This window comes from Chelonoidis abingdonii, chromosome 7, assembly GCF_003597395.2.
Source record: "Chelonoidis abingdonii isolate Lonesome George chromosome 7, CheloAbing_2.0, whole genome shotgun sequence".
Lineage (NCBI taxonomy): Eukaryota > Metazoa > Chordata > Testudines > Testudinidae > Chelonoidis > Chelonoidis abingdonii.
This window is the reverse complement of record NC_133775.1, coordinates 103,975,420-103,999,422: the sequence shown is the minus strand read 5'-3', so window position 1 is coordinate 103,999,422 and position 24,003 is coordinate 103,975,420. Positions and strand designations below refer to the sequence as shown.

The 24,003-nt window shown below is 48.3% G+C and overlaps 1 protein-coding gene across 3 annotated transcripts in view; it reads left to right on the top strand.

Annotated features, from left to right (window-relative positions):
- MGAT4B (alpha-1,3-mannosyl-glycoprotein 4-beta-N-acetylglucosaminyltransferase B) overlaps positions 1 to 24,003 on the top strand; it is a 122,788-nt gene that overhangs the window by 82,798 nt on the left and 15,987 nt on the right. For 2 of the 3 annotated variants that reach the window (XM_032772259.2, XM_032772258.2), the window contains exons 5-10: positions 1,817 to 1,863; positions 5,025 to 5,138; positions 6,673 to 6,748; positions 7,564 to 7,678; positions 8,794 to 8,924; positions 13,690 to 13,797. In XM_032772259.2, coding sequence (XP_032628150.1) covers positions 1,817 to 1,863; positions 5,025 to 5,138; positions 6,673 to 6,748; positions 7,564 to 7,678; positions 8,794 to 8,924; positions 13,690 to 13,797 — 591 coding nt within the window. The remainder of the gene's footprint in view (positions 1 to 1,816; positions 1,864 to 5,024; positions 5,139 to 6,672; positions 6,749 to 7,563; positions 7,679 to 8,793; positions 8,925 to 13,689; positions 13,798 to 24,003) is intronic. The other variant, XM_032772261.2, reaches the window with a different exon arrangement.

The window sequence follows — 24,003 nt, the reverse complement described above, 5'->3', positions numbered from 1 at the left end:
CTGATCGTGGAGAAACAGTGAAATTAATTCTTAAATTGCCAAATGCTCAAAAACAGAGGAAATCTTTCTCACGTCTCAGTTAGTCATAGTATATGTTACAGGTAACAATAGAAGGTAAAACTGCTTCAGACAGAAGGAGTCAGTAGACTTTATCCTTTTAACTGTCAGATGTTGCAAGATCTGCAGTAGGGCACTATAGAAGTGTGAACTATTGCTATGCTTGTTACACACCCAGTCCAGACAGTGCATTTCTTCATACGTCACTGCCTGTCGGTCATGAGTCTTCAGGCCTAGAGTAGAAAATTATATAAAAGATGGTATGAGATTTTGAACAGTCATCAGATCGCTTGAAGAATCTAGGCAACATCAAGCTGCCACTGTAGTCTTAGGAGGAGCAAGGGCAAAGATAAGAGAGCTGACATCATTGTGATGATATGGGCTCCATCCTGAGTGGTTTTAATGGCTGCCTCTAAAACGTAGAGTATTTCAGAAACTGAGAACCAACTCCCACTTCAACAGTATCTGGCTCTGGCAGCTAACTTCCGTCCTATGAGTTGTGAAAAAAACATGGGTCACCGAGGGAAGCAGCTTGCTAATTATGTTGTAAGACTCCAGCCTGAGTCGTCTAGCTGCATTGGCACTGGGACAGCTGTCCCTGTCAGAGCAGTTAGACACAGCTGTAATAGGAAGAGCCCTCTTGGAGTGTGTTTGCTGCATTGCAATTTGCTGTCATGGTGGGGAGGAGCCCCATTCCTCCCCTACATCATCATTTAAAGCAGGCTGGCATGTGTGGGCAGATGTGGTGTTTGGTATCCAATGCCAAGTGCTGAGGCAGTTATAGACAGATGGGAGTTGTGTGTTCGCTCCCAGAATGTAAGGCCATCTTCTTTCCTTTTTGTGGCTGTTTTCCTGGCTCTGCCAGTGTAAGAAATCAGTCTCTCGTGGTGGTTCTGAGAACCCCTGGAGAAGGGGAGCTTGTTTCTCTAGAAAAACTTAACTTGTCATTTTTCTGGGTAAAGCACTGGCCTTGGCTTCTGACATAAACCCCTGACAGCTCACTCTTCACTCACTCTTCATTTGGTGGCACCAAATCTGACACCACCTCGGACCGAGCAGGACATTGCAAGCAATTGTTTAGCACTTACTCCGGGTGATGGTAAAAGTCATTGTCTCTACTTTTCATATCCCAACTTAGGACTAGAGTTCGCTGTTTTAAAAGCAGAGGAACCACTCAGAGCAGTAAAATCTTTGGAGGCCTCTTGATCCAGCATTCTGGAATAGAGGGCATGGGATCTTATTTTCTCTCCATTGGCCCCCTGCATGAGTCTTTGCATTTATATCTTTTCTGTTATTGTCATGCAGTGTGATTAGCCTTTTCCCCTGCGCTGCTGAGAGTGACCAGGTCAAATCTTAGGATCAACTGAGAGATTCAAGTTCACAGCTGAAATTAACCCAAAATATAAATACACGTTATTGTAGAAACCCATCTGTTTTGCTGACAAAGGTAGAATTCCTTTTCTGTCAGGGACTGTTCATTTAGTTAAATGCCAGCAGCCTGCTTGGCACTGTACAGAAAATAGAGGAGGATGTGATCCTTGGCCCGTGACAATTAGTATTTTTATTTGATTTAACACTGGCCAAACCAGTGAGATTTGAAGAAGAGTTTGGTTTTGAGCCACCAAAATGGGGAGGGGATTTCAGGCACAAGGGCCATACAGAAGACGGCCTGATCCGGATGAGGCATTTCAAGTATTGATGGTTGGTTTCTCTGAACCTGAATGATCTCTTCTTACAATGTTTAACTTTTTATTTTCAGACAGATGAACAGTATACAACTGGAGTGGCAGAAAACATCAAAAACTTGTAAGCAATTCCCATTAATTACCCTGATGTGAATGAGGCGTGTAACAATGTAACAGCCTTGTTAAAGAAAATAAATGTCTTTTTGTTTGCTTGATTTTTCCATTATAAATTCTAGAGTCTCATCCTGTCTCTTAATTAAGCTGATCCCAAATTCATCTCAGTCTAAAACAATACATGGCATTGTAACTCTAATTTCTTTCTGATCGTATCCAACCAGTCTTGTGCTTTCATGTACTCAATGCACATGATCTTGCCATCTGAGTCGCTCTTCCTGTCCTGTGTTGTTCTGAGAAGATGGATTATTTATATTTACAGTCATCCTGTGGGAGGTCCTATTCTCGTATAGTTCAGCATCCTGCCTGCTCATAGTCAGATCAAGTGAACTGCATGACTGGCACACATGATCTCAAGCCAAAATAAGGCTGTTACTGCCTAAGTGTCCATTTCTCTTCCCCTTTTTGCTACACCAGGTTAGGTTGCATTCATTCTCTGGCACTATAACTGTGATCTCTCTGGAATTACATGTTAGTGTAACAAACTTCTGCCCCAGAGTTACAGTGTCTGCCACAGCTTCACAATTGCTAAGTGTGGGAGAGAACCCTGTGGTAGATGGTTATTGGAGAGCTGGTCTAGGCATTAGCAGCATCAGTGCTCAAAGAGGAAGAAGAAAACAATTGTAACAACAGAGGCTCTGAATCCAGTCCAGCTTCCGTGTCTGCATGTTTCCAAAGAACCCCGGTAACCTTAAGAGCAAGACTTTTAAAAGGATGATGTGACCTAATGGCTCAATTCAATTCCTGAGCTGGTGATGGGAGAGCGCTTGAGACATGCTTCCAATAATAGAAAAGCAGAAGAGCATTGTATTCCTACTGCACTTGTAGAAGAGCTGAAACAGAGCCCTCTGTCTTTCTGTACAAAGTGAGGCAGATCCACCCTTCTGCCTTTGGTGGCATGAGTGTGTACTTAGCAGGGGATAATGAGTTGATTGTCTGATGTACCCTGATGGAATTACCAGGCACTATCGAAGGAAGGGCTCCTCTGTGAAAGGTCTAAAACTTCAATTAACTTAGCGATTTGATTCCCCCTCCCCAATAAACTCATAAATTATCTCTTAAATTCAATTGGAGGGGGAAAGCCTACAGTCTAAGCGTGTGTTGCTCAGGGAAAGCGCAAGTGCTCCTGTATCAACGTCCCAGCATTTGTAATGAGAAGCCATGTTTCAGATATCGCTTGAGGAACGGTAATTTAAAGGGACACCATGACGTCAGCTGGAAATGGTATCAATTAAAAAAACAAGTTAAAAGTAGTTTCGGGGAGTACTGTCCTGGAGTCTGTCAGTCGTCTCTGTTCCACCCCTTGCTGTGGAAATGCTCACACACAAATAAGGGAGAGTGGCTGACTAACTATAGGGGTTAAACAATGAAACTAGTGATTTAAGGCTACGATTGTCATGGAAGTCATGGAATCTGTGATTTCCATTGACCTCCATGACATTTTCTCCCCTGGGGCTGGAGCTCCCAGCCAGCCCCGCCCTTGCAGCTCCCAGCCCCCAACCTGGTGGGCGGACCCTGTGCTGCAATAAGCAGATGGGGGACCCTGTGCCACTGCCCAGCCGTGGCAGGCAGGCAGGGGGACCCTTCAGCTACCAGCTGCCCAGGGTGAGGGGACCCACACTAGCCCAGCTTCAGGGGCAGGGGGACTCCAGAGCTCCCACAGATATTTTTAGTAAAAGTCAGGGACAGGCCACAGGCTGCCATTAATTTTTGTTTATTTCCCATTACCTGCCCCTGACTTTTACTAGAAATATCTGTGACAAAAACTTAGCTTTATTGATGATTGTTGTCAAAATGTACAGTGTAAAACACTGGGGAAAAGCTGCCTTTCTGTCTAGTCCCTTGCAGTTACAGTAATTCTGTATTTGGATATTGTTTGTAACAATAATGGGTACACATTTTTCAGACAAGTGACTTTTTGTAATTGACTGTGACCCTTTAAATTGTTCTTAACCATATCACAGAAAATATACTTTGGTAACTTTGTTTGGCATGGTAGGAAATCAAATCAGCAGTAGAAAACGGGCAACATTCTTGGTGGTCTTCTAATAACCACTAAGACCAACTACAATGGTTTTGATAACATATCAAATAAGCATAATATAATCTCTGCAAACTGGCATTTACTTTGACAATTTGCAAACACCTGTACATTAGTAAATCAGACTTTGGTCCCCCAGATTTGCTGGGGTCAAGCTAATTGTAGGGCTTGACCTGTAAATAAATGCTTATGTTTTTCTTCAGAACAGACTATTTTTAAGGGGTTAAATGCAGAAGCGGTAGATGGGACACTTTAGACATCAATGGATCCAAATTACTTCTTCAGGTTCCCCCACCTCTGAAGTGGCAGCTGATCTGCTCCCACTCTGCTGCATCACAACTACCACGGGAACCCACTGGAGTGAGTTTGTGAGGGAGGGTCTCGTAAGTGACCTTTTTTAAAGCACGTGCTGGGGCTTTGGCATGTTACCTTTAAAATATTCTAGAATCTCTTCAAAACCTCATCATATGCTTATTAACACCCCGATGGTATTCCCCTCCGCTCCCAAATGTGCCAACTTGGTGCTCCTACAGGGATGCCACCTTGTAGCCAGGTTGGACTATCATAGCACAGTGAGAACTGGACAGGGTGACTTGAGGGGAGGAACCTAAAAGGAAGAAATCAGGCTTAGATTCCTTTGTGTGGTGAGTGTTGTTCCTCCTGCCAGTTTTTTGAGGCATTCCACACACAACACTTGTGGCTCACTTAAAAAAGAAAATCTATGCTATCAGCCCAGCATCCCTGAGCAACCTACCATAACAAATCAACATGTTTGCTTGTAGTAAAGAGACAAATACTGGTATACAACAGATGGCAGTTCCAGGCTTACATGGGGCTATTAGAAACAGTTGTGGGAAGAGGAGATTTAAAATCTCATGACAAGTACCTGCTGGTGTCGTTTTGTTAGAACTAAGCCTGCAAGTGCATTCACTACTATAGAGGTTTTATCTTGGAGGTTAATTTTTGTTTGGTGGCTCCACGGTCTGGTGTTTTCCAAGTGACTTCAGTTTGAATCTGTCATGTTACGCCTGGTATAGCAATTGCCTGCTTCCACCTTTCTCTCTCAGGTTCCCCAAGGAAATACACTCTGGTCTCCTGGAAGTCATTTCCCCCTCTCCACATTTCTATCCAGACTTTTCTCGCCTCCGGGAATCTTTTGGCGATCCCAAGGAAAGAGTCAGGTAATACCAGAAGATTTAAAACTCTGAATAAGTAATACTTACATTCTCTATACTCCTGACTCAGAAGGGATAAATGCTTTTGTAGATTTATGCAGGGCCCTTAAATTTGCTTTTTGTGAGAATTAAGAACTTAGCGAACATGCATTGTTGTTAGCTTCATTTGGCTTGGCTTGCTCTGCTGTGTTTCCCATGTCTATTTTCCACAAGTCAAACTGAGACAGAGCTGCTAACCTACAGGATACTTACCTTGAGAAGCCACTTATTTTCCAGTTAACTCCAAACTAATCATACAGTAAAGAACAGGCTTTCTTTATCCCATCTTCTCCTCTCGTGAAAGTGAAAGGTGTATTGTGTTGGCTCCCTGTGACATTACCCAGGGTACAATCTGGACTGATTAACAGCTCTGTCCTTTCAGTTCTCCAGTCTGAGATGCCTTTTAACACTGCTTCGCTGTGAGAGCAGCCACTCCTGGTCTGCTCACACACAGTCTCCAGCATATAAATTACTCCCAGTTATAGTATGAGAGTGCTATAGCCAGCCACTCATGTGTTACACTGCAGAGCAACACCAGCAAATTCCCAGTCCCAGGCTTTCCCCCAGAAATGTGTGTCTTGTACTGCCCAGCCCTCTCCTGGACAATGCAAGCTCATATAAAGTCTGTCATTTTATTAATAGAAAATGATATGCACACACCCTATTATCCCAAATGGAGTGTCCCACACACACACACTGGTTTAGATAAAACAAGTGCATTATCTACAAAAGATAGATTTTAAGTGACTACAAGTAATGAGGCATAAAAGTCAGAATTGGGTTACAAGAAAATAAAAGTAAAATGCAACTAATGCCTAATTTAACAAGCTAAGTGAATTCAAAGCAAAGTCTCTCTCACCACATGTTCTAGCAGTTTTACTGGCTGAATTTCTATTAGTCAGGATCCCTTCCTCCATCCAAAGCTTTTTCCTTTGTCCTTCAGGTGTTGTGGATGCTGTTGAGAGAAAAGGAGGGATAATTTATGATGTCTCCTCTCTTATAGTTGTTTCTCTTATTCAGGAGTCATCTCCAACTGAGATTTAGGAGACAAAGTCTGTGTGGATGGGAACCCCCAGCTATTTCTTTGTCAAGATGTAGATTTTTCACCCACATTCTCTTTCCTGCCAAACAATGGCCACTTAACCAAGCGGTGTTTCATTTGATTTTTGTAGACACCTGGCTGAGGCGTTGGCTAGCCTTTTGTCTCTGGGGAACTGGTCTGTGGCTGCTCCTCCAGACTTGGAACATGTCTTAATAATACCATACAGAGGAATCTTCTAAATTTACATGCAGTATTGCCACACATACTTTACCAGGACAATAATGATCAGCAAATTATGAGTTTTCAAATGACACCTTACAAGGCATACTTTGTACAAAATTTCAATGTCCTGTAAAAGGGTGAATGTAAGGGTGCACAGACTGTCACGCTCCCCAAACGAAGCATCTGCTGGCTGGTAGTAAGGCAATGTTGTTCTCATCACATTTGTCTGATTTGTAGGTGGAGAACTAAACAGAACCTAGATTACTGCTTTTTAATGATGTATGCCCAGTCCAAAGGCATTTACTATGTGCAGGTAAGTTTGGTGGTGGGGTGGGAATGTATGAATTCCCTGAGACACGTATCTTGTACTGGTGAGTGTAGGAAGGGTGTGTGTGTGTAAAACATAAAGTGGAGTCTTTGATGTGGGGGAGGGGAAGAAAGGAGAGGTTAATTCAAATGCTGTTGGAGTGTGTCTGATGTTGACTGTTCTCCAAATGTGACACCATAGGATATGCTGTCTCTTTCACATCCAGTCCTCCCAAGTCTGATTCAGGAACTCCTCTGCATTTCTCCTTCAACCATCCCTCTCCCTCTGTCTCTGTGCGTGCACAGCTATTTACTTTGGACCAGGTTAGATTAACCCTTTGCAAGCCAAAACATAAGTCTTCACTGCAGCGTGAAGTAGATTCTCCTGAAAACAAAGCATATTAGCTCTACATTATGGGCAGCATGCGACTGTGGGAGAGATGACTCACTTTGATATTTGCTGACCTCTGGTGCCACACTGCAGAAAAACTTTACAGTGGAACCTGGTCTAATGGCTAGAAAAGTAGCAGTGCCTTTGCTGTCACGTATGAGCTGCAGCTTACCCAACGCAGCTGTTAAAGTTCCCTTTGGCCAAACAGGCTAAAGAATTTTGCCCAGGAATGGAAGAGGTGGAGATTCACAAAGAGTAGGAGCCAGTTTTCCTTTAGCCTGTTGGATTAGATTAGAAGTGTATGTTCCCACAACAAACTGCCTTTGCCAAAACCTTCCCCTGCCTTCCTGTGTCGAATGTTGTGCTGTGGAGAGACTGGAACAGAACGTGTGTTTTTGTTGCTTGTGCTAAGTTTTCTTTTACCCCTGCAGCTCGAGGACGACATTGTAGCCAAACCAAACTATCTCAGCACAATGAAGAACTTTGCTCTGCAGCAGCCATCTGAGGAGTGGATGATCCTGGAATTCTCACAGCTTGGGTTTATTGGTAACTTACTTCCTCCCCCTCCCCCAGCACCTTCCATATGTGGCTATCACATAGCTGGCTAGATCTTACAAACACTAACCCCCTTGCTTAGAGACGTTTTTTCCCATAGTAAGGGTAAATTCTGTATGCTTGGCTTCTTCTAACACTTTTATAGTGACTCTTTGACTTGCTCAGGAAATAAACTACCTTCAAGTTGTCTGTCCTGAGCCTCCTGGTCCTGGGATAGTTACACAGCTGGAACAAGAACTTGTGTGTCAGTCACCTTCCTGTTGACACAGTTCAGATAAAACACAGAGCATGGCAACAGCAACTGCCCCTAGCTTCTCATTGCATTTTATGTGGCATAATGTTTTACTGATGTGGTGAGTTAAACAGGCCAAGCTTCCTATGAGATTTAGCTTACAAGTGTGTAGGGACGGTGCTTGTCCATGATGAATCTTCCATAAGTATTAAACTACTGATACTCTGATTCATTTTTAATAATAATAAAAAAAAATCTGCCCAGTGGCCCAGCAGAGGGGCTTGCTTCCTGGATGTGATTGGTTGTTTCTTGGTTGGACGGGGTCTAGAAGCACCTGCGATAACATGCTCAGTCTGAGGGCCGGAGGAAGTTTTATATCAGCTGAGAACTATTTCAGGAGCAGCACTGTATGGTTATGCAAACAGTTTGGATATTCCTCTGCTGGGTGTTGGCTATATTCGTTTAACAGGGTTTGATGTTTTTCTGAAGTCTCAGGGCAGGAAAATAATCTGTGCTAGAACTGTGCATGAATTCCATTTTCACCCATACCTCTCTGGTGTCCCCTCCCCACCTGGTGTTGAATGTTCCATGCTATTGACCTCGACTTCAGTGGGACTCATAACGGTGTGTGTTGCTAACTTGCTAGCAACAGTTCTATAATGAATGCTAATTTTAGAACTGTACAGGCAGCATCAGTGATGCTGATGCATAAGCTCCAACTGTGCAAATCCATGGTTGCTTGAAACTCCATTAGAGATGCAAGGAGAGAAACCAGTTTTTCCCCTGAGGAACTTGTAATATTTTTCAGTTGCTGGATCTTGTTTGTTTCATACTGTATCTGCTTTGTCTCTTCTCCATCCAAATATGCTTTCAGGAAAGATGTTCAAATCACTGGATCTCAGCCTGATTGTGGAGTTTATACTCATGTTCTACAAGGACAAGCCCATTGACTGGCTCCTTGATCACATCCTTTGGGTGAAAGTATGCAATCCAGAAAAAGATGCGGTAAGTAAACAATCCCCACACAGGGCACGGAGAATCTTTGCACTCTGCACTTCCTCTGAATTTCCAGAACTTGCTGGGAAAGATGGGAAGATCTCTTTTTATAAGAAATAGTGATGATGAACTTTTGTTCTGAATCTTTGTTAATCTCATTTAGCCAGGAAAGCTTCGTTGGGATCTTACCTAGGGAAAAAATGTTTGGAAATTCCATATGTTGCCTTCCAGATGAGCATGTTGCGAAGAGATGCTTTATGGGGATTTTTTGTGATGGGTAGAAAAGTCAGAACCTCCCTTCTGTAGAAGGATACTTTCCATTCTGGGCAATAAGCTTTCCGATGCTAGGGGAAATTGAGACCGGCTCTTTGTTAAACTCCATTATTAGAGGATTTTCCCATAAACCCTAAGGAGAATGGTCTATTCCCCTCCATGCTTTTATCTCATCTTTTTTTTAACTATGTGTTCCCTTCGTTGAAGCCTCTCCCCTCACCCCATTCACTTATTGTAACAGCAAAATAACCCTTAGGAATTGCACTTGAGTGCCCCTCTCAATTTGGAGCACACGTGCATGCTGACTTGTGTGTTTTCAACTTGACCAGAGCAGATCAAGGATCCCATTTCAGCTCCCCGAGCTTCTCCACAGCCAGGAGTGTGGTAGCCATGTAGAGACGTGAAGGGTAGGGGAGTCTAGGGGAATCCTTATTGCTGTCTTGTAATCATTGTGATCTATTGTTTGCCGTGCTGTGTGTCTGATGCTTTACAGATGACAATAAAAAAGCGCCATCCTTTCTGGTGTTCTAAATTAAACTTGCAACAAGAAATCAGAGTAACCGGGATGGAGTGGAGTGGAGGGTACGGGAGGATGAGGGTTGCAGCCGTGAGTGTGAGATGAACTCATTGCCAGATGCACACCCTGGTCTTGTATTTGAATACATTTAAATCTGAGGCAGAGGTCAGTGCCGCAGAGACCTCCAGAGAAGCAGGGCTAGTATCTGTCTCTAGTAAGTTTTTATCTTTTCTCCTCTCTTCACTCTAAGAGAGAGAGGTAGCAGTATCCATTAGATCCTCTTGTGTGTAGGTGTGGGTAGGTAGATCCTCTTGTGTGGTCCGAACACCGTTTGTTCTTCACGCGGTTTTGACCTGGTGTGCTCTTGGGTGACAGACCCATTCTCAGTCAACATATCCTACAGAACCTCTTTTGGTCTGGGCAAGATTGGGATTTGTTTGTGCATCTGCTCCATGCAGGAGTGATGAGATGCAGCTGGTGCTTCTCCGCCCCACCCCCAACCATATTTAGCTTGAGTGGTGTTTTAATGCAATTCCCACTGCGCAGCCAATTTAGCTCATACTCTCCTACCTGACTGCTTCGCTTCCGCTGTCTTCTCAGGGGATGCTGCAAACCTCTGAATTGTTGCTTTTTTACAAATTTAACCTAATTCTAGTGTGGATTTCTGGCTCCTTCTCCCACTGTGTGCATGATTAACTCTCTGCAGCGCCCCTTTAAATGTGACTTGTAAATCAAATTGGTAGCTGCTAGGATTTGCTTTCTTGATTGAAAGTTTGCTTGACCTGAGCTCTTTGGAAAATGCTTTGCCTGATCTGGATACATCCTGTTCTCTTTACATTTGAAAACTAATTGTAGATTTACCTGGGGTAAAGTTCCATATGAAGAGCTGACCTTGCTGTGACTAGCAGAGCAGTTCCCCACCCTAATGTGCCTAGAACAATGTTGCTTTCATTAAATGTGTCCTTAACAAAATGAGTACATGGGGGGGGAGGGGTGTTAAGGGCACTAACAAATAACCTAGATGGGAAAAACAGGTTAGGGTAAAATAAGGACCTGAAATGAGCTGGGTTTTTTGCTGGCAGTGCAAAGAGATTCTGCCATTAACATGGCCAGTTTTAATTTTATAATGTAATTAGAGTTGGATTAAGGGATTAGCTCAAATGCAGCTTGCAGAGAATACCCCTGGAATGTCCAGGTTCCGGGGAGGCACAGCAGACATGCCAACTCTCGCAGATTGATCATGAGTCACAATTTCTGAGTGAAATTATTTAACAATAGAACTCTCAAATGTCAGGATTGTGGGCTGGGGGGTTTCCAGCTTGGGGCAAGGGGGGGGTGGGGTGGAATCCTGACATCTGAGAGCTCTAAAAGTGAGGCTTGATTTTACTTAGCAGTTCTATCAGCCACAGCGGGGGCTCCCCCTGTCAAGCCTCGGGTGTGGGGCGGCGGGGCCAGGCTCCTGCTGTCAAGCGCAGGTGGCTGCTCTCCTGCCAGCCTGGGAAATGGGAGAGGGGACCCCACTTTAGGGCTCCCCCCACATGCCTGGGGCGGGTGAAGAAACCCTAAGAGGAGCAGAAGTGAGGCTGGGAGGGCTGAACCATGGCATAAGGGCTGCAGGGGGACTGAAGTGAGGAGGGTGGGGCTGATGGGGTTGCGGGCCTGTACTGATGGTGAGTTCTGAGCAAATGGGGTGAGTTCTGGGAAGGTGAACTGAGAGCAGTGGGGGTTGATGGTGGTGATGATGTGGGTAGGAGGACTGAATTGAGGGGGGATGGGTGAAGACAAACTGATGGGAGGGCTGAGGGACAGGATTAATTGATGGGCAGATGTTGGGGGTGAGAGCTCCTGCAGCAGGGGCCAAAGTCACCTTATCCAGTACATATGGGAGAGTGGGCAGGCACTACCATGTGCACACCCTGGGGATGGGCAGGGGGAGTTCAAACATCAAGAGACCAAGCTAAAAAACACATCATGGGGTCAATCTCATGATTTCTTGGAGTCAAACACGAGTCTTGGTCTCTTGAATTTAGCAGTACTGCACAGATAACCGGGGCTGTGCCAAGGGCTTGCTTAGCAGGAAAGGCTTGAGCACCACTGATGGGATTCTATGCAGCTGTCCCCCTTTTTAGGTCTTAGTGTAGTGCAGGGACTGCATTCAGAGAGCCCATCTTAAAGGGTACATAGACCTCATTGAGTTTGATACTTTGCAAACATCCCTATAAGTGGGGTCACAAAAATTTTTGTACCCTTTCTTTCCCTGTGCTTAAATCCATATTTGCATCCCGTTTCCCTCCCCACAAGGAAAACTGAATTAAATTTCTAGCTAATGCGACTCCTGTGCAATGTACTGTGGATAAATCCCCACAAGCCAGAGGTTTCTAATAAGTGTCCTGGATATGCTATAACTATCAGGGGGCAGCCGTCATTCTGGTTATTCTATAACAGATTTAAAAGTCACTATTCTTGAACAAAAAAACTTCAGAAACAGACTTCAAAGAGCAGGCTCCCGATGAAGTGGATATTCACCCACGAAAGCTCATGCTCCAATACGTCTGTTGGTCTATAAGGTGCCACAAGACTCTTTGCTGCTTTTACAGATCCAGACTAACACGGCTACCCCTCTGATACTAGACTTCAAAGAGGAGCAGCAGAACGAAAATTCATTTGCAAATTTATCATCATTAATCTGGGCTTGAATAGGGACTGGAAGTGGCTGGCTTTGCCTCTCCTGGAATTGACACCTCCTCATCTATTACTGGGAGTGGCCAAATCCACCCTGACTGAACTGGCCCTGTCAACACTGGTTCTCCACTTGCGAGGTAACTCCCTTCTCCATGTGTCATTATATAATGGCTGCAGCTGTAACTTTCACTTCATGCATCTGATGAAGTGGGTTTTTTACCCATGAAAGCTTGTACCCAAATAAATTTGTTAATCTTTAAGGTTCCACTGGACTCCTTGTTGTTTTTATGATATAACTAGACTGTCTTTTCCCTAGGACTCCTCTCTGCTCCTTTCCCCAATCTCTCGCTGTCTGGTTTCCTCTCTGCTCAGGGCTGGGTCTACCATTTTTGCCGCCCCAAGCCAAAAAAGAAAAAAAGCCGCTCAGACTGCCGCCCAAACTGCTGAAGCGCACTTGGACTGTGCTGCCATAAGAATGGATGGAATGCTGCTACTTAGCATATGCCCCCCCCCCCTCTTAGCATGTGCCGCCCCACGCACATGCTTCCTCTGCTGGTGGCTGGAGCTGGCCCTGTCTCTGTTCCACATTCCACAATATTTTTCTCACTCTTTTTTTCCTTTGTCCCTTTCTGCTCTCTCTCTCCTCTGTAGAAATTGAACCTGGTAACAGTAGTTCAGATTAAAGTTGAACTTTCAACCTCATCTTGTTGGGGTGGTTTGAAATCAGGCCAAAAAGCTTTGCCAGAGGAAAGAGCAAACTAATAAAAACCCTACCGGAGCTTGTACCCAACTTGCCCAAAGAGAGGAGCATTGTTTGGGAGGAAGAGCTAAATCAACTGAGCTCTCTGCTCTTCAGTCAATGAAGATCCAGGGATTGAAGAAGGGAGGAGCGAAATGAATTTCCTGGCAAACCAGAGAAGCTGATCTATTTTGTTCCTTTGAAATTAACAGCTGAGAATTTAGGGAGGAAGGGCACTGATTAGGCAGACAGCAGAATACACTTGGCAGTGTTGGGTGAGGAGGAGGAGTTTGAAATTTAGGCACTTGGAATTAATAAGAGCATAGGTACCTTTGCTCATGCTGGTAGACCAGCTCACCGAATCCTTCTGCATGATGAGTTGAAAGTCACTGACAGATTCATCTTACTTGCAAATCAAAAGCAGAGTAAAGGGTGTTTCCCACAGTTCTCTCCCCTCATGATCTGACCTGACCTTAACTTTGCTTTCCCCCACTCCTGGTGATCCGGGCGCTCTGCACGACAAAGGCAGAAGCCAGAGTTCTCACAGTATTTTCTCATTTCAGAAACATTGTGACAGGCAGAAGGCGAACCTGAGAATCCGCTTCAAGCCCTCACTCTTCCAGCACGTGGGAACCCACTCCTCCTTGGCTGGGAAGATACAGAAATTGAAAGTGAGTATCTGACACCATGGCATCGCATTCTTCCCCCACCCATAAAGATCTCCCGGATGTCAGGCCCTTCTTGCATTCTGGATTCATATGCATTGGCCAACTTGCCACATTTGGAAATCAGATATGGTGCTTGGAATTTCATATCTTAATGGCCAGGTTTCCATTTGGGAGTGGAATAATGCAGCATGTCTGCTCTCCCTTTTGTCTTTTCAACAAGGGACACCTTCAAGCTCAGCAAATTTAAATGAATATTTTAGACACCTTTATTAAACGGCCCTGTCTCTCCTTTTTCCTCTTGTCATCACTGGACTGCTGGTTGCTAGGTAATCTGTACTAAAAACTGCTTGTTAATGCTATGGTGGTTGGTGTAATGCAAATTCATAGATTCCATTGCATTTGAGTTTTCTAACTTTTTGAGCAGGGGAAGCAGATGCTTCATTCAGGGCATTACAGGCGGAAGGGAGGCACCAGACAGAAGAGGAATGTTTTACTTCCCGAGATAATGAAGTTTTTTAAAATGTGTTGAAAGGAAATTGGAATTCAGTCAGGAAACCAGGTCTTGAAGCAGGGCACGTGCCATGACTAAAGAGGTTAGAACACATCACTAGCCAGGTTTCCCTAATTCCATTTGTTTGAGTGCATCAGAGCTGCAATGTACTTGAAGAGAGGTTGAGGTTGACTGGTGTTTCCATCTGCCTCCAGAGGCTGGAGGTACTTGGCCTTCAGTCTTGAGCATCACAACACAGCTGAGCTTGTAGTGTAACAGCCCTTCTTGTCATGTTGTGGTCATTCCGGGTTGCTGTGTTTTACCTGATTCTTGGTGTTTATTTTTAGGCAAATTAAGGCTCACTACTTCTTCGAGAGATGTCCCTGTGGGTGCTCCGCTCTAGGTGTCGGTGCCCCCCTGCGCCTTTGATCAGAGATTTCTGCAGCAGTACTCGTAGCGGCAACGCATGCTCAGAGCCTGGCTCCCGCTCTCAGTATACCTCTAGTGAGCATGCGCGGCCGGTTCCCTCAGTGCCTTCTCTATTGTCCCTGGCTTGAGACAGAGCTCAGCAGACTCCTTAAAGAATTTCTTTCCTCATCTTAAAATAACTTGTAGTTAGACAGTTTCTTGTTAGTTAGTAGTTAGTTAGTGTTACCGACCTTTTTTTCTACTGTTAAAAAAAAAATAAAAAAATTTGTTCTCTCAGCCGCTTCAAATATGCCTGGCTCCACAGGCTTTAAGCGCTGCTCCTCCTGTAAGGATGCTCTCCCTCTCTCCGATGGACATTCGCAGTGCATAAAATGTTTGGGGGAGACCCATATTCCCCAAAAATGTGGTCACTGCACTAAACTAAGCTCCAGAGCGAGAAAGGACAGGGAGATAAAACTTAGGGATTTTTGAAGTAAAATAAGTTTAAGGTCCGCCTCAGACCTTGGCGCGGACTCTGCCTCCGCTCAGCGACACAGCTCTCCCACTTCTAAAAAGCAGAAGAAAGCAGCAAAATGAGGTCAAATTCAAAAGAAGCCCTTAGACACAAACCTTCTTTGGGCAGATCCACTGTCTCCTTACTGGTGCTCCCCTGCCTGAGCACTTTCGACGAGCCGGGCTCCTCCGGCACCGCGTTAAACCTTCCTGTGCTTTCGGCGGCAGCGCAAGGCTCCGGTGCCGAGGCGACAGGCTTTCAGTTGCCTGCCTCGATTATGGCACCTATCGCACCGCGATGAATGTGGGTTCACCTGACAAATCAGGCCCCCCACTGAGGCACCGCAGCCTGCTATTAATTAGCACGGCACCGACTACAGGCACCGGCATTAACAGCGCTACTTGGCATGGAGCCAGACTAAGAACTCCGGTGCAGCCCGGGTTCCCTCACAGCATTCTATCAGGCTTCACCTTCAGCTGCCTCAGCTGCTGCCGTTTACCCAGTCAAGTGACCTCTAGTGTCACCTACACTGCAATCTGCCTTTCTTAAAGGACTGCTTCTCCCTTAACCAAATGATTCAGGGTTCCGAACAGCCTTCCTCCAGTGAGGAGGGAGTCTGAACTACAGGTGATGTTTCAATAAAATCAGAATTCCATCCTCGGAGTCCTGTCACCCACGGGCACAGGAAAATTGTCTCAGACTACCCTCGAGACCCTGCCTCCTGGTGTTAATCCCTGGATGGCACCACCTATGCCTTTTCCACCACCATGGCAGTATTGGGCCCCATGGGATCTTTCCCTCGGCAGCACACCGCTATTCAATCGACGAGACGCGAACGTCCAAATCGTATGACTCACTTGGCGGCACCCTCCCATTCTCAGGATCAAATTAACTCCTGCTCCTGACCAGTACTAACTGAAGTACCAACTGAAGCCATGCCTGAAGAAGCTTTACTTCCTCCCCTCCCCACCCTCAGATGATTTTCTCGAAATTCCAGATCTCTTTTAAAGGGTTGCCAGTGAGCTTAGAATCAATCTAGAGGAAGTACCGGACCAACAACATGAGTTAACGGACATCCTGAAACCCTCTTTCTTCATCCAGACTGGCATTACCAATTAATGCAGCCCTTCTGGAACCTGCTAAGTCCATCTGGCAGGCTCCAGCCACAAGCCAGCCTACCTGCAAACAAGCGGACCGTAAATACTTCATTCCCTCTAAGGGCTCTGAATTCCTTTTCTCACATCCTGCGCAAACTCACTGGTAGTGGACGCAGCCAATCAAAGAACAAACAACAGTATTTCCGCCATACCCCAGCCAACAAGGAAGCAAACGCTTTAGACCTGCTGGGTCGCAAAGTGTATGCCTCTTCAACCTTTACAATTTTGAATTGCCAATTATACCGCAATTCTGGCAAAGTACGGACCATAGAAAACTTATAACAAGTTCATGGACTTTATTGAACACATTCCAGACTACAGGAAACAACAGTTTACAGCTTTAGTTTCCGAGGGCCAAATCATATCACGCACGGCTCTTCAAGCAGCTCTGGATTCAGCCAATACTGCAGCAAGCAAGATCCACCGCTACGGCGGTGGTCATGCGCCGAGGTTCATGGCTTTCCTCTTCCCCTCTTCCTCGCGAGTTCAGAGCACCATAGAGGATCTCCCTTTTGATGGATAAACTCTTTGCTTCCACCACTAATGAGGTGCTCCACTCAATGAAGGACTCAAGGGCAACTCTTTCGATCCTTAGGCATCCAAACCCCTACAACCAGAAGGCGACAGTACAGATATCACCTTTACCACCATCCACGCTACCCCCCATATACTCAGCATTTCCCAAGATCTCAGGATCAACAACAACACCACCAACGCCAGAGATCCAGATACCAGCGGCGTCGCCCCAATTCTTCCGGGATGCCCCAACTTCCTCAACTAATAAGCAGATTTGAACCTTTGGTCGAGGGTCTCGTAAACATCGTCCCAACTCAGCGTATGCACTGCCTACAACTATCTTTGGACACCGCCTACAGCCATTTTTTGCACCAATGGCAGAATATTACCACGACAAGTGGGTTCTAGAGGTCATCACACTGGTATTCTATCCCCTTCTCTCCTTACTCCCCACCCACCACCTCCCTCCCTTTTCAGGGACACCTCTCACGAGCCACACCTCCAGCAAGAAGTACAACATCTCCTTCACCTGGTGCTATCGAACTTGTGTCCGAATGCCACAAGGGGAAAGGGTTCTACTCCCCTTATTTCTTAACAGAAAAGAAAACTGGAGGATGGCAACTGATCCTCAACCTCAGGAGGCTCAACAAATTTGTCAAAAAACAAAAGTTCAAGATGGTTACTCTCACCACCATAATTCCAGCCCTGGAGCAGGGCGATTGGTTTTCAGCCCTCGACCTAGAAGACGCCTACTTTCACGTCACTATCCACCTGGCCCACAGACGTTTTCTTCATTTTACCCTCAGCTCAACGCATTTCCAATACAGAGTTCTACCATTCGGCCTTTCCACTGCCCCTTGAGTTTTCTCCAAGCTCCTAGTCACTGCCTACCTCAGGAAAAAAGGAGTCATAATATTCCCTTACCTCGACGATTGCCTCCTGAAAGCCTCCACATTCGACGAGGCTCTCCACTTCACACAAATCACCATCGAGTGCTTCCAATCCCTGGGCCTGCAAATAAACGAAAGCAAATCCACATTAAGTCCTACCCAGCACCTGGAGTTTATAGGAGCGACCCTCGACTCCACAACTGGACTGGCATCTCTCCCACCTGACCGATTCAATACCATAAAACTGCTGGCTACAAGACTTTGCAACAGCCCCCGGGTCACCAGCCAAGACTGCCTCCAACTACTAGGGCACATGTCCTCATGCACTTTCGTGGTCCAGAATGCACGTCTCCACATGAGGTGCTTCCAAGCTTGGCTGGCCACGGTTTACAGACCAAACGTGCACTCATTAAACAAACAATTGGTCATACCTTACCGAGTCAAAGACTCTCTCATATGGTGGACAGTCCCCTACAACCTCTGCTCTGGAGTCCCCTTCCTCAACCCCCCCAACTCTGATGATGGCGACCGATGCATCCCTCACGGGCTGGGGGGCCCACATCTCTCACCAAACAGTCCATGGGCTATGGTTTCATTCCGAGACCTTCCTGCACATAAACATTCTAGAACTTCGAGCTATACAGAATGCCTGCTGCTGCTTCCTTCCACTAATCAAGAATCAGCATGTACGCATAATGACAAACAACATTGCCTGCGTGTTCTACGTAAACAGACAGGGAGGGGCTTGTTCCCACTCTTTGCTCAGAGGCCATAAAACTCTGGAATTGGTGCCTTGCAAACCACATCCACATATCAGCTGCTTATCTCCCAGGGGTGATGAACACCACTGCCGACGAGTTAAGCAGACGTTTCCCTTCAGAGCACGAATGGGAGATAGACAAGGGAATTATTTACAACATATTTCGAACTTGGGGTCACCCAACCATAGATTTCTTCGCAACCGCGAAAAACACGAAATGCCTCAATTTCTGCTCCAGGGCGGGACTGGGCAAACACTCCCTCAGAGACACATTCATGATCTCATGGCACCGGGACTTAGCTTATGCATTTCCCCCAATACCATTGCTCAACAGGGTTCTCATAAAGATACAAACGGACCTTGCCAGGGTGATCTTGACCGCACCTTCATGGTCAAGACAATCATGGTTCCCTTTCCTCACCAGAATGTCAGTTCAACCACCGATCTCCCTGCCTCTCATCCCGAACCTCTTATCACAGCAACATGGCCGGCTTCTTCACCCCAGTCTCCCCATGCTTCATCTCAAACCCTAGTACCTGCATGGTTCTCCCAACGAGAACTAGACTGTTCTGACCAAGTTCAGAGGGTACTTCTACACAGCAGAACACAATCCACCCGTACCACCTATCTCCGAAAGTGGAAACGATTCACAAAATGGTGCTCAACTAAACAACTGTCTCCTACCTCGGCACCTCTTCCCTGCATACTCAACTATCTATTGGACATTAAGCAATCCGGCCTTTCCTTCAGCTCCATCAGAGTTCACTTAGCTGCCATCACAACCTTTCATGGTACAGTTGACAATACCTCGGTCTTCGCTCATCCCATCACCAAGCGTTTCCTGAAGGGACTCCAAACCCTATATCCAGACATTAAGCTACCTACCCCTCCATGGGATCTTCACCTAGTATTGTCCTGTTTAACTCATCAACCCTTAGCCACCTACTCCCTCTTGCACCTCTTAATGAAAACAGCCTTTTTGGTGGCCATTACCTCCGCCAGACGGGCAGGCAAGATAGCAGCCCTTATGGCAGATCCACCATATACGCTCTTCTTCAAGGACAAAGTTACTCTAGTTATCTGAGCCTACGAACACCAAAAATTCTTTCTTCGAGTGCTTGCCTCAATGATCCATTCCAAAGTAGGTGGCGCGCAGCTGCGTGCACGTTCGTCGGGAAGGATTTTCCCCTAGCAACACCGTGCGGGTCGGCAGGTGCCCCCTGGCGTGGCGCCTTGCGGCACCGCTAGTATATACCCCTGCCGCTCCTCAGTTCCTTCTTACCGCCCCGTGTCGGTCGTTGGAACAGTGGAGTGCGGCTTAGCTGACCTCCACTTCCCTAGCGTTTCACCCGTTTCTCATCTCTAGTTGATAGTTAATTTTGTAGTTAGTGTTAATTCATAGTTGTTAGTTCTAGTTGTTAGAGTAGTTTTTGTATATAGTTGAGGGCTGAGGTTTAATCCTCCTCACCCCTCCCGGGACCCGGGCTCATGCCTGGCTCTCCCGGCTTCAAACAGTGCTCGGCCTGCCGTCGGCCGATGCCAACGGGAGACCCCCATGATCGTTGCCTAAAGTGCTTGGGGAATCCCATCTCACTGACAAAGTGCCGGATCTGTAAGTCGTTTAAGCCCAGGACAAAAAAGGAGCGGGACTCGCGCTTAAAGCAGCTCCTATGGAAGCGGCGCTGACCCCTGCAGCTCCGGCACCGAGCGCACCGCAGTCCGCACCGGGCAGAAGTTCTTCATCGGCACCGGAGACGACCGGTACCGCCAGAACACCGCGTCACCATCAGTCTCCGGCGCAGAAGCCAGCCCGGCACCGCTCCCTTTCGCCGAAGGCGAAGAAGTTGAAGGCTCCTGCGGCTGCAGCTACAGCACCGCAGTCTGAGCATGGGAAACCGTGCCGGCCGGCACCGCCATCTGCCACGGCACCGGTTATCCCAGCACCGTCGACTCCGGCCAGGCAAGAGCCGTCGAGTCGGTGCAAGACAGCTCCCGGCGGATGCCCTGGTCGAGCTCACCGTTCCCACTACGCCGGAGACCTTTGCGTCGGCGAGGGAACTTATAGCCTTCACTGAGCCTTCCCTACCTCAACCCCGGCACCGCCGGTGCGGGTTCTCTCGTCGGCAGGGAAGCCAGCGATGCTTAGGCCACTGTCCGTCGGAGCAGCGGACAAGCGCCGATCACGATCGAGGTCACGGCACCGCTCCCGCTCGCACCGCCGATCTCCTTCACGACGCCGCTCGCATGGTCCGGCACGATCCCACTCTCGGCGCCGGTCGTACTCGCGGCACCGGTCCAGATCACCGGACCGCTCCTCAACGCGACAGTCTACCTCCGGCACCGCCGTCAACGGAGCCCTTCTTACCGTCGCTACTCTAGATCCCGGTCGACCTCCCGGCACCGTGCTGGTCGCAGGTCCCGGTCGAACCCCGTCCGGCACGGCACCGTGCTGGTCGCAGGTCCCGGTCCGGTCCGGACTCCCGGCACCGGTACGACTCCCGCACTTTTCGCCGACACAACCGACGGCCCGGTACCGGATTCATGGTCTATCCGCTCCACCTTGGCCGTCGAGACATCCCTCGGGTTCGTCTCGCCGGACAGCGCCCTCTATGGGGATGTGGCGGAACACCAAGGTCTGGAACAGCCGCAGCAGTGGTCCTTCTGGACGCCTTGGGCTACCACCAAGCCAAGGCGATCACCACGCTGGCCCGGTCTGCATCTGCCGCTGGTCCCGTCGAGTGCCGGAGGCCACTGTCAGTCGCCCACCACAAGATGACGACAGGTCAACTGCGACCCAGGACCCTGAGGCCGCCCCAGAAATGGCCCCCCCTCTGGAGCAAGAACCTCAGGGAGGAGCCTGTGGTTCCGGACTCTCCTCCTCCTCCTCACGGACGAGGCGGTGGCGGCACTTCAACGTCGGGCCCGCCCCCATCGACCTTCGGGCCCACCAGGACCTTCTCCGCCGTGTAGCGTTGAGCATTAATCTACAAGTGGAGGAGGTCCCCGAGGTAGAGGACCCTGTCGTGGACATTCTGTCTGCGGATGCCACCGACACGGGTTGCTGCCTTTCATAACGCTCGATCCAGGCCAGAGCGGACACGATATGGCAGTCTCCGGCGTCCATATCCTCCAACGGCCAGGGGTGTGGAGAGGAAGTACATGGTACCCCTAAAGGGTACGAGTACCTCTACACCCATCCTCCTCCATGCTCTCTGGTCGTACAATCTGTCAACGAGAGGGAGCGCCATGGCCAGCCAGCCCCCGCCCCAAAATCGCGGGAGGCAAAACGTATGGACTTACTCGGCCGCAAAGTATACTCCGCAGGGGGTCTACAGTTGCGGGTCGCCAACCAACAGGCACTGCTCAGTAGGTACAATTTTAACACCTGGCAGTCCATGGCCAAATTTACTGAGCTGGTACCGCTAGACTCCCGCCCTGAGTTCCAGAGCCTGCTTGAGGAAGGGAAGAAGATCTCCAGAACCTCCTTGCAGGCCTCCCTCGACGCCGCAGATTCAGCGGCTCGGACCGTCGCGGCAGGGGTCACATGAGGAGGATTTCATGGTTGCAGGTGTCAGGATTGCCACCAGAACTGCAACACACAATCCAAGACCTCCCATTTGAAGGGCAGGGCCTCTTCTCAGATAAGACGGACCCACGACTCCAAAGCCTGAAAAGACAACCGCATCATAATGCGTTCTCTAGGCATGCACATGCCGCAGACCCAACGACGGCCCTTCGGGCACAACCACAGCGCCCCTACCCCCCGCCACGTCCCCGTCAGGATTTTTAACAGACGACGAGGCCGTGTGAACCGACGGCGTCAGTCTGGTTCCAAGGGGACAAAATAATGGTTCCGCCAAACCACCGCCGGGACCGAAACAAAACTTTTGAAGGTGCGCACGAGAGCAGAGCACCAGTCCTTCCCGGACTCCTTTCCTTTTTCCAACCCGCCTTTCTCCCTTCCTCCCGGCGTGGACCCGACTAACTTCGGACCGTTGGGTTTTGCGCACGGTGGAGTTTGGCTACCATCTCCAGTTTTATTCGCCTCCTCCCTCCCACCCACCCTCCCCCGTCCCTCTTCAGGACCCCTCTCACGAGCATCTCCTTTACCAGGAGGTCCTCACGCTTCTCGAAATGGAGCAATAGAGGAGGTGCCTCAAGATCTCAGAGGCAGAGGGTTTTACTCCCGCTATTTTTTAATCCCAAGTCGAAAGGAGGTCTCCGACCCATCCTGACCTCCGCGGACTCAACGCCTTCATAAGGAGGTTAAGATTCCGCATGGTGTCCTTGGGGTCTATCATCCCGTCCCTGGATCCAGGAGACTGGTTCGCTGCTCTGGACATGAAGGACGCGTACTTTCATGTTTCTATCTACCCACCACACAGACGCTTTCTCCGCTTTGTGGTGCAGGACCGCCACTTCCACAATTCACGATCCTGCCCTTCGGCCTTTCCTCTGCCCCGCAGGTCTTCACCAAATGTATGGCAGTAGTGGCCGCTTTCCTCCGTCGGCAAGGCATATGTGTCTTCCCTTACCTGGACGACTGGCTTGTCCGTGGGTCTTCCGAGGCTCAGGTCACCGCGCACATCATAGTGATCAGGGATCTATTCGATACGCTGGGCCTATTAATCAATTTCGACAAGTCCATCCTCGTACCATCTCAGAGGATAGAATTCATTGAGGCTGTCCTGGACTCCACGCTCGCGGCAGCCTCACTTCCACCCAGCCGATTCCGGGCGATAGTCTCTGCAATACAGAGCCTACTCGCCTTTCCCACGACCTCGGCCCGGGTCTGTCTCAGCCTGCTCGGTCACATGGCGGCCTGCACCTTTGTCACCAAGAACACCAAGCTCCGTCTTCGCCCCCTTCAAATTTGGTTGGCCTCCGTTTACCACCCACAGAGGGACAGCATGGACATGGTCGTCACACTCTCACAGACCGTATTGCAATCTCTCCACTGGTGGCAAGACCCCTCCCTGGTGTGTGCGGGCATGCCGTTCCACCCCAGGCAACCGTCCATATCCGTAACAACGGACGCTTCCTCCCTGGGATGGGGAGCTCACATGGGATCACATCGGACACAAGGCCTCTGGTCCTCTCAGGAGCTGTCGCTCCACATAAACGTTAGGGAGCTACGAGCAGTACGCCTCGCCTGTCAGGCCTTTATTCATCACCTGCAAGGCCGTTGCGTCTTAGTGCTCACGGACGACACCACCGCGATGCACTATATAAACAAGCAGGGAGGGACCCGCTCTCTCCCTCTGTGTCAAGAGGCGATCAGACTATGGGAGTTTTGTATAGCCCACTCAGTGGATCTGCTGGCCTCCTTCCTTCCAGGAGTCCAAAACGAGTTAGCGGACCACCTCAGCAGGTCCTTTCTCGCCCACGAGTGGTCCCTCCGCCCGGACATAGCCCATTCTCTCTTCCGGAGGTGGGGGTTTCCCCAGATCGACCTCTTCACCTCACGCAGCAAC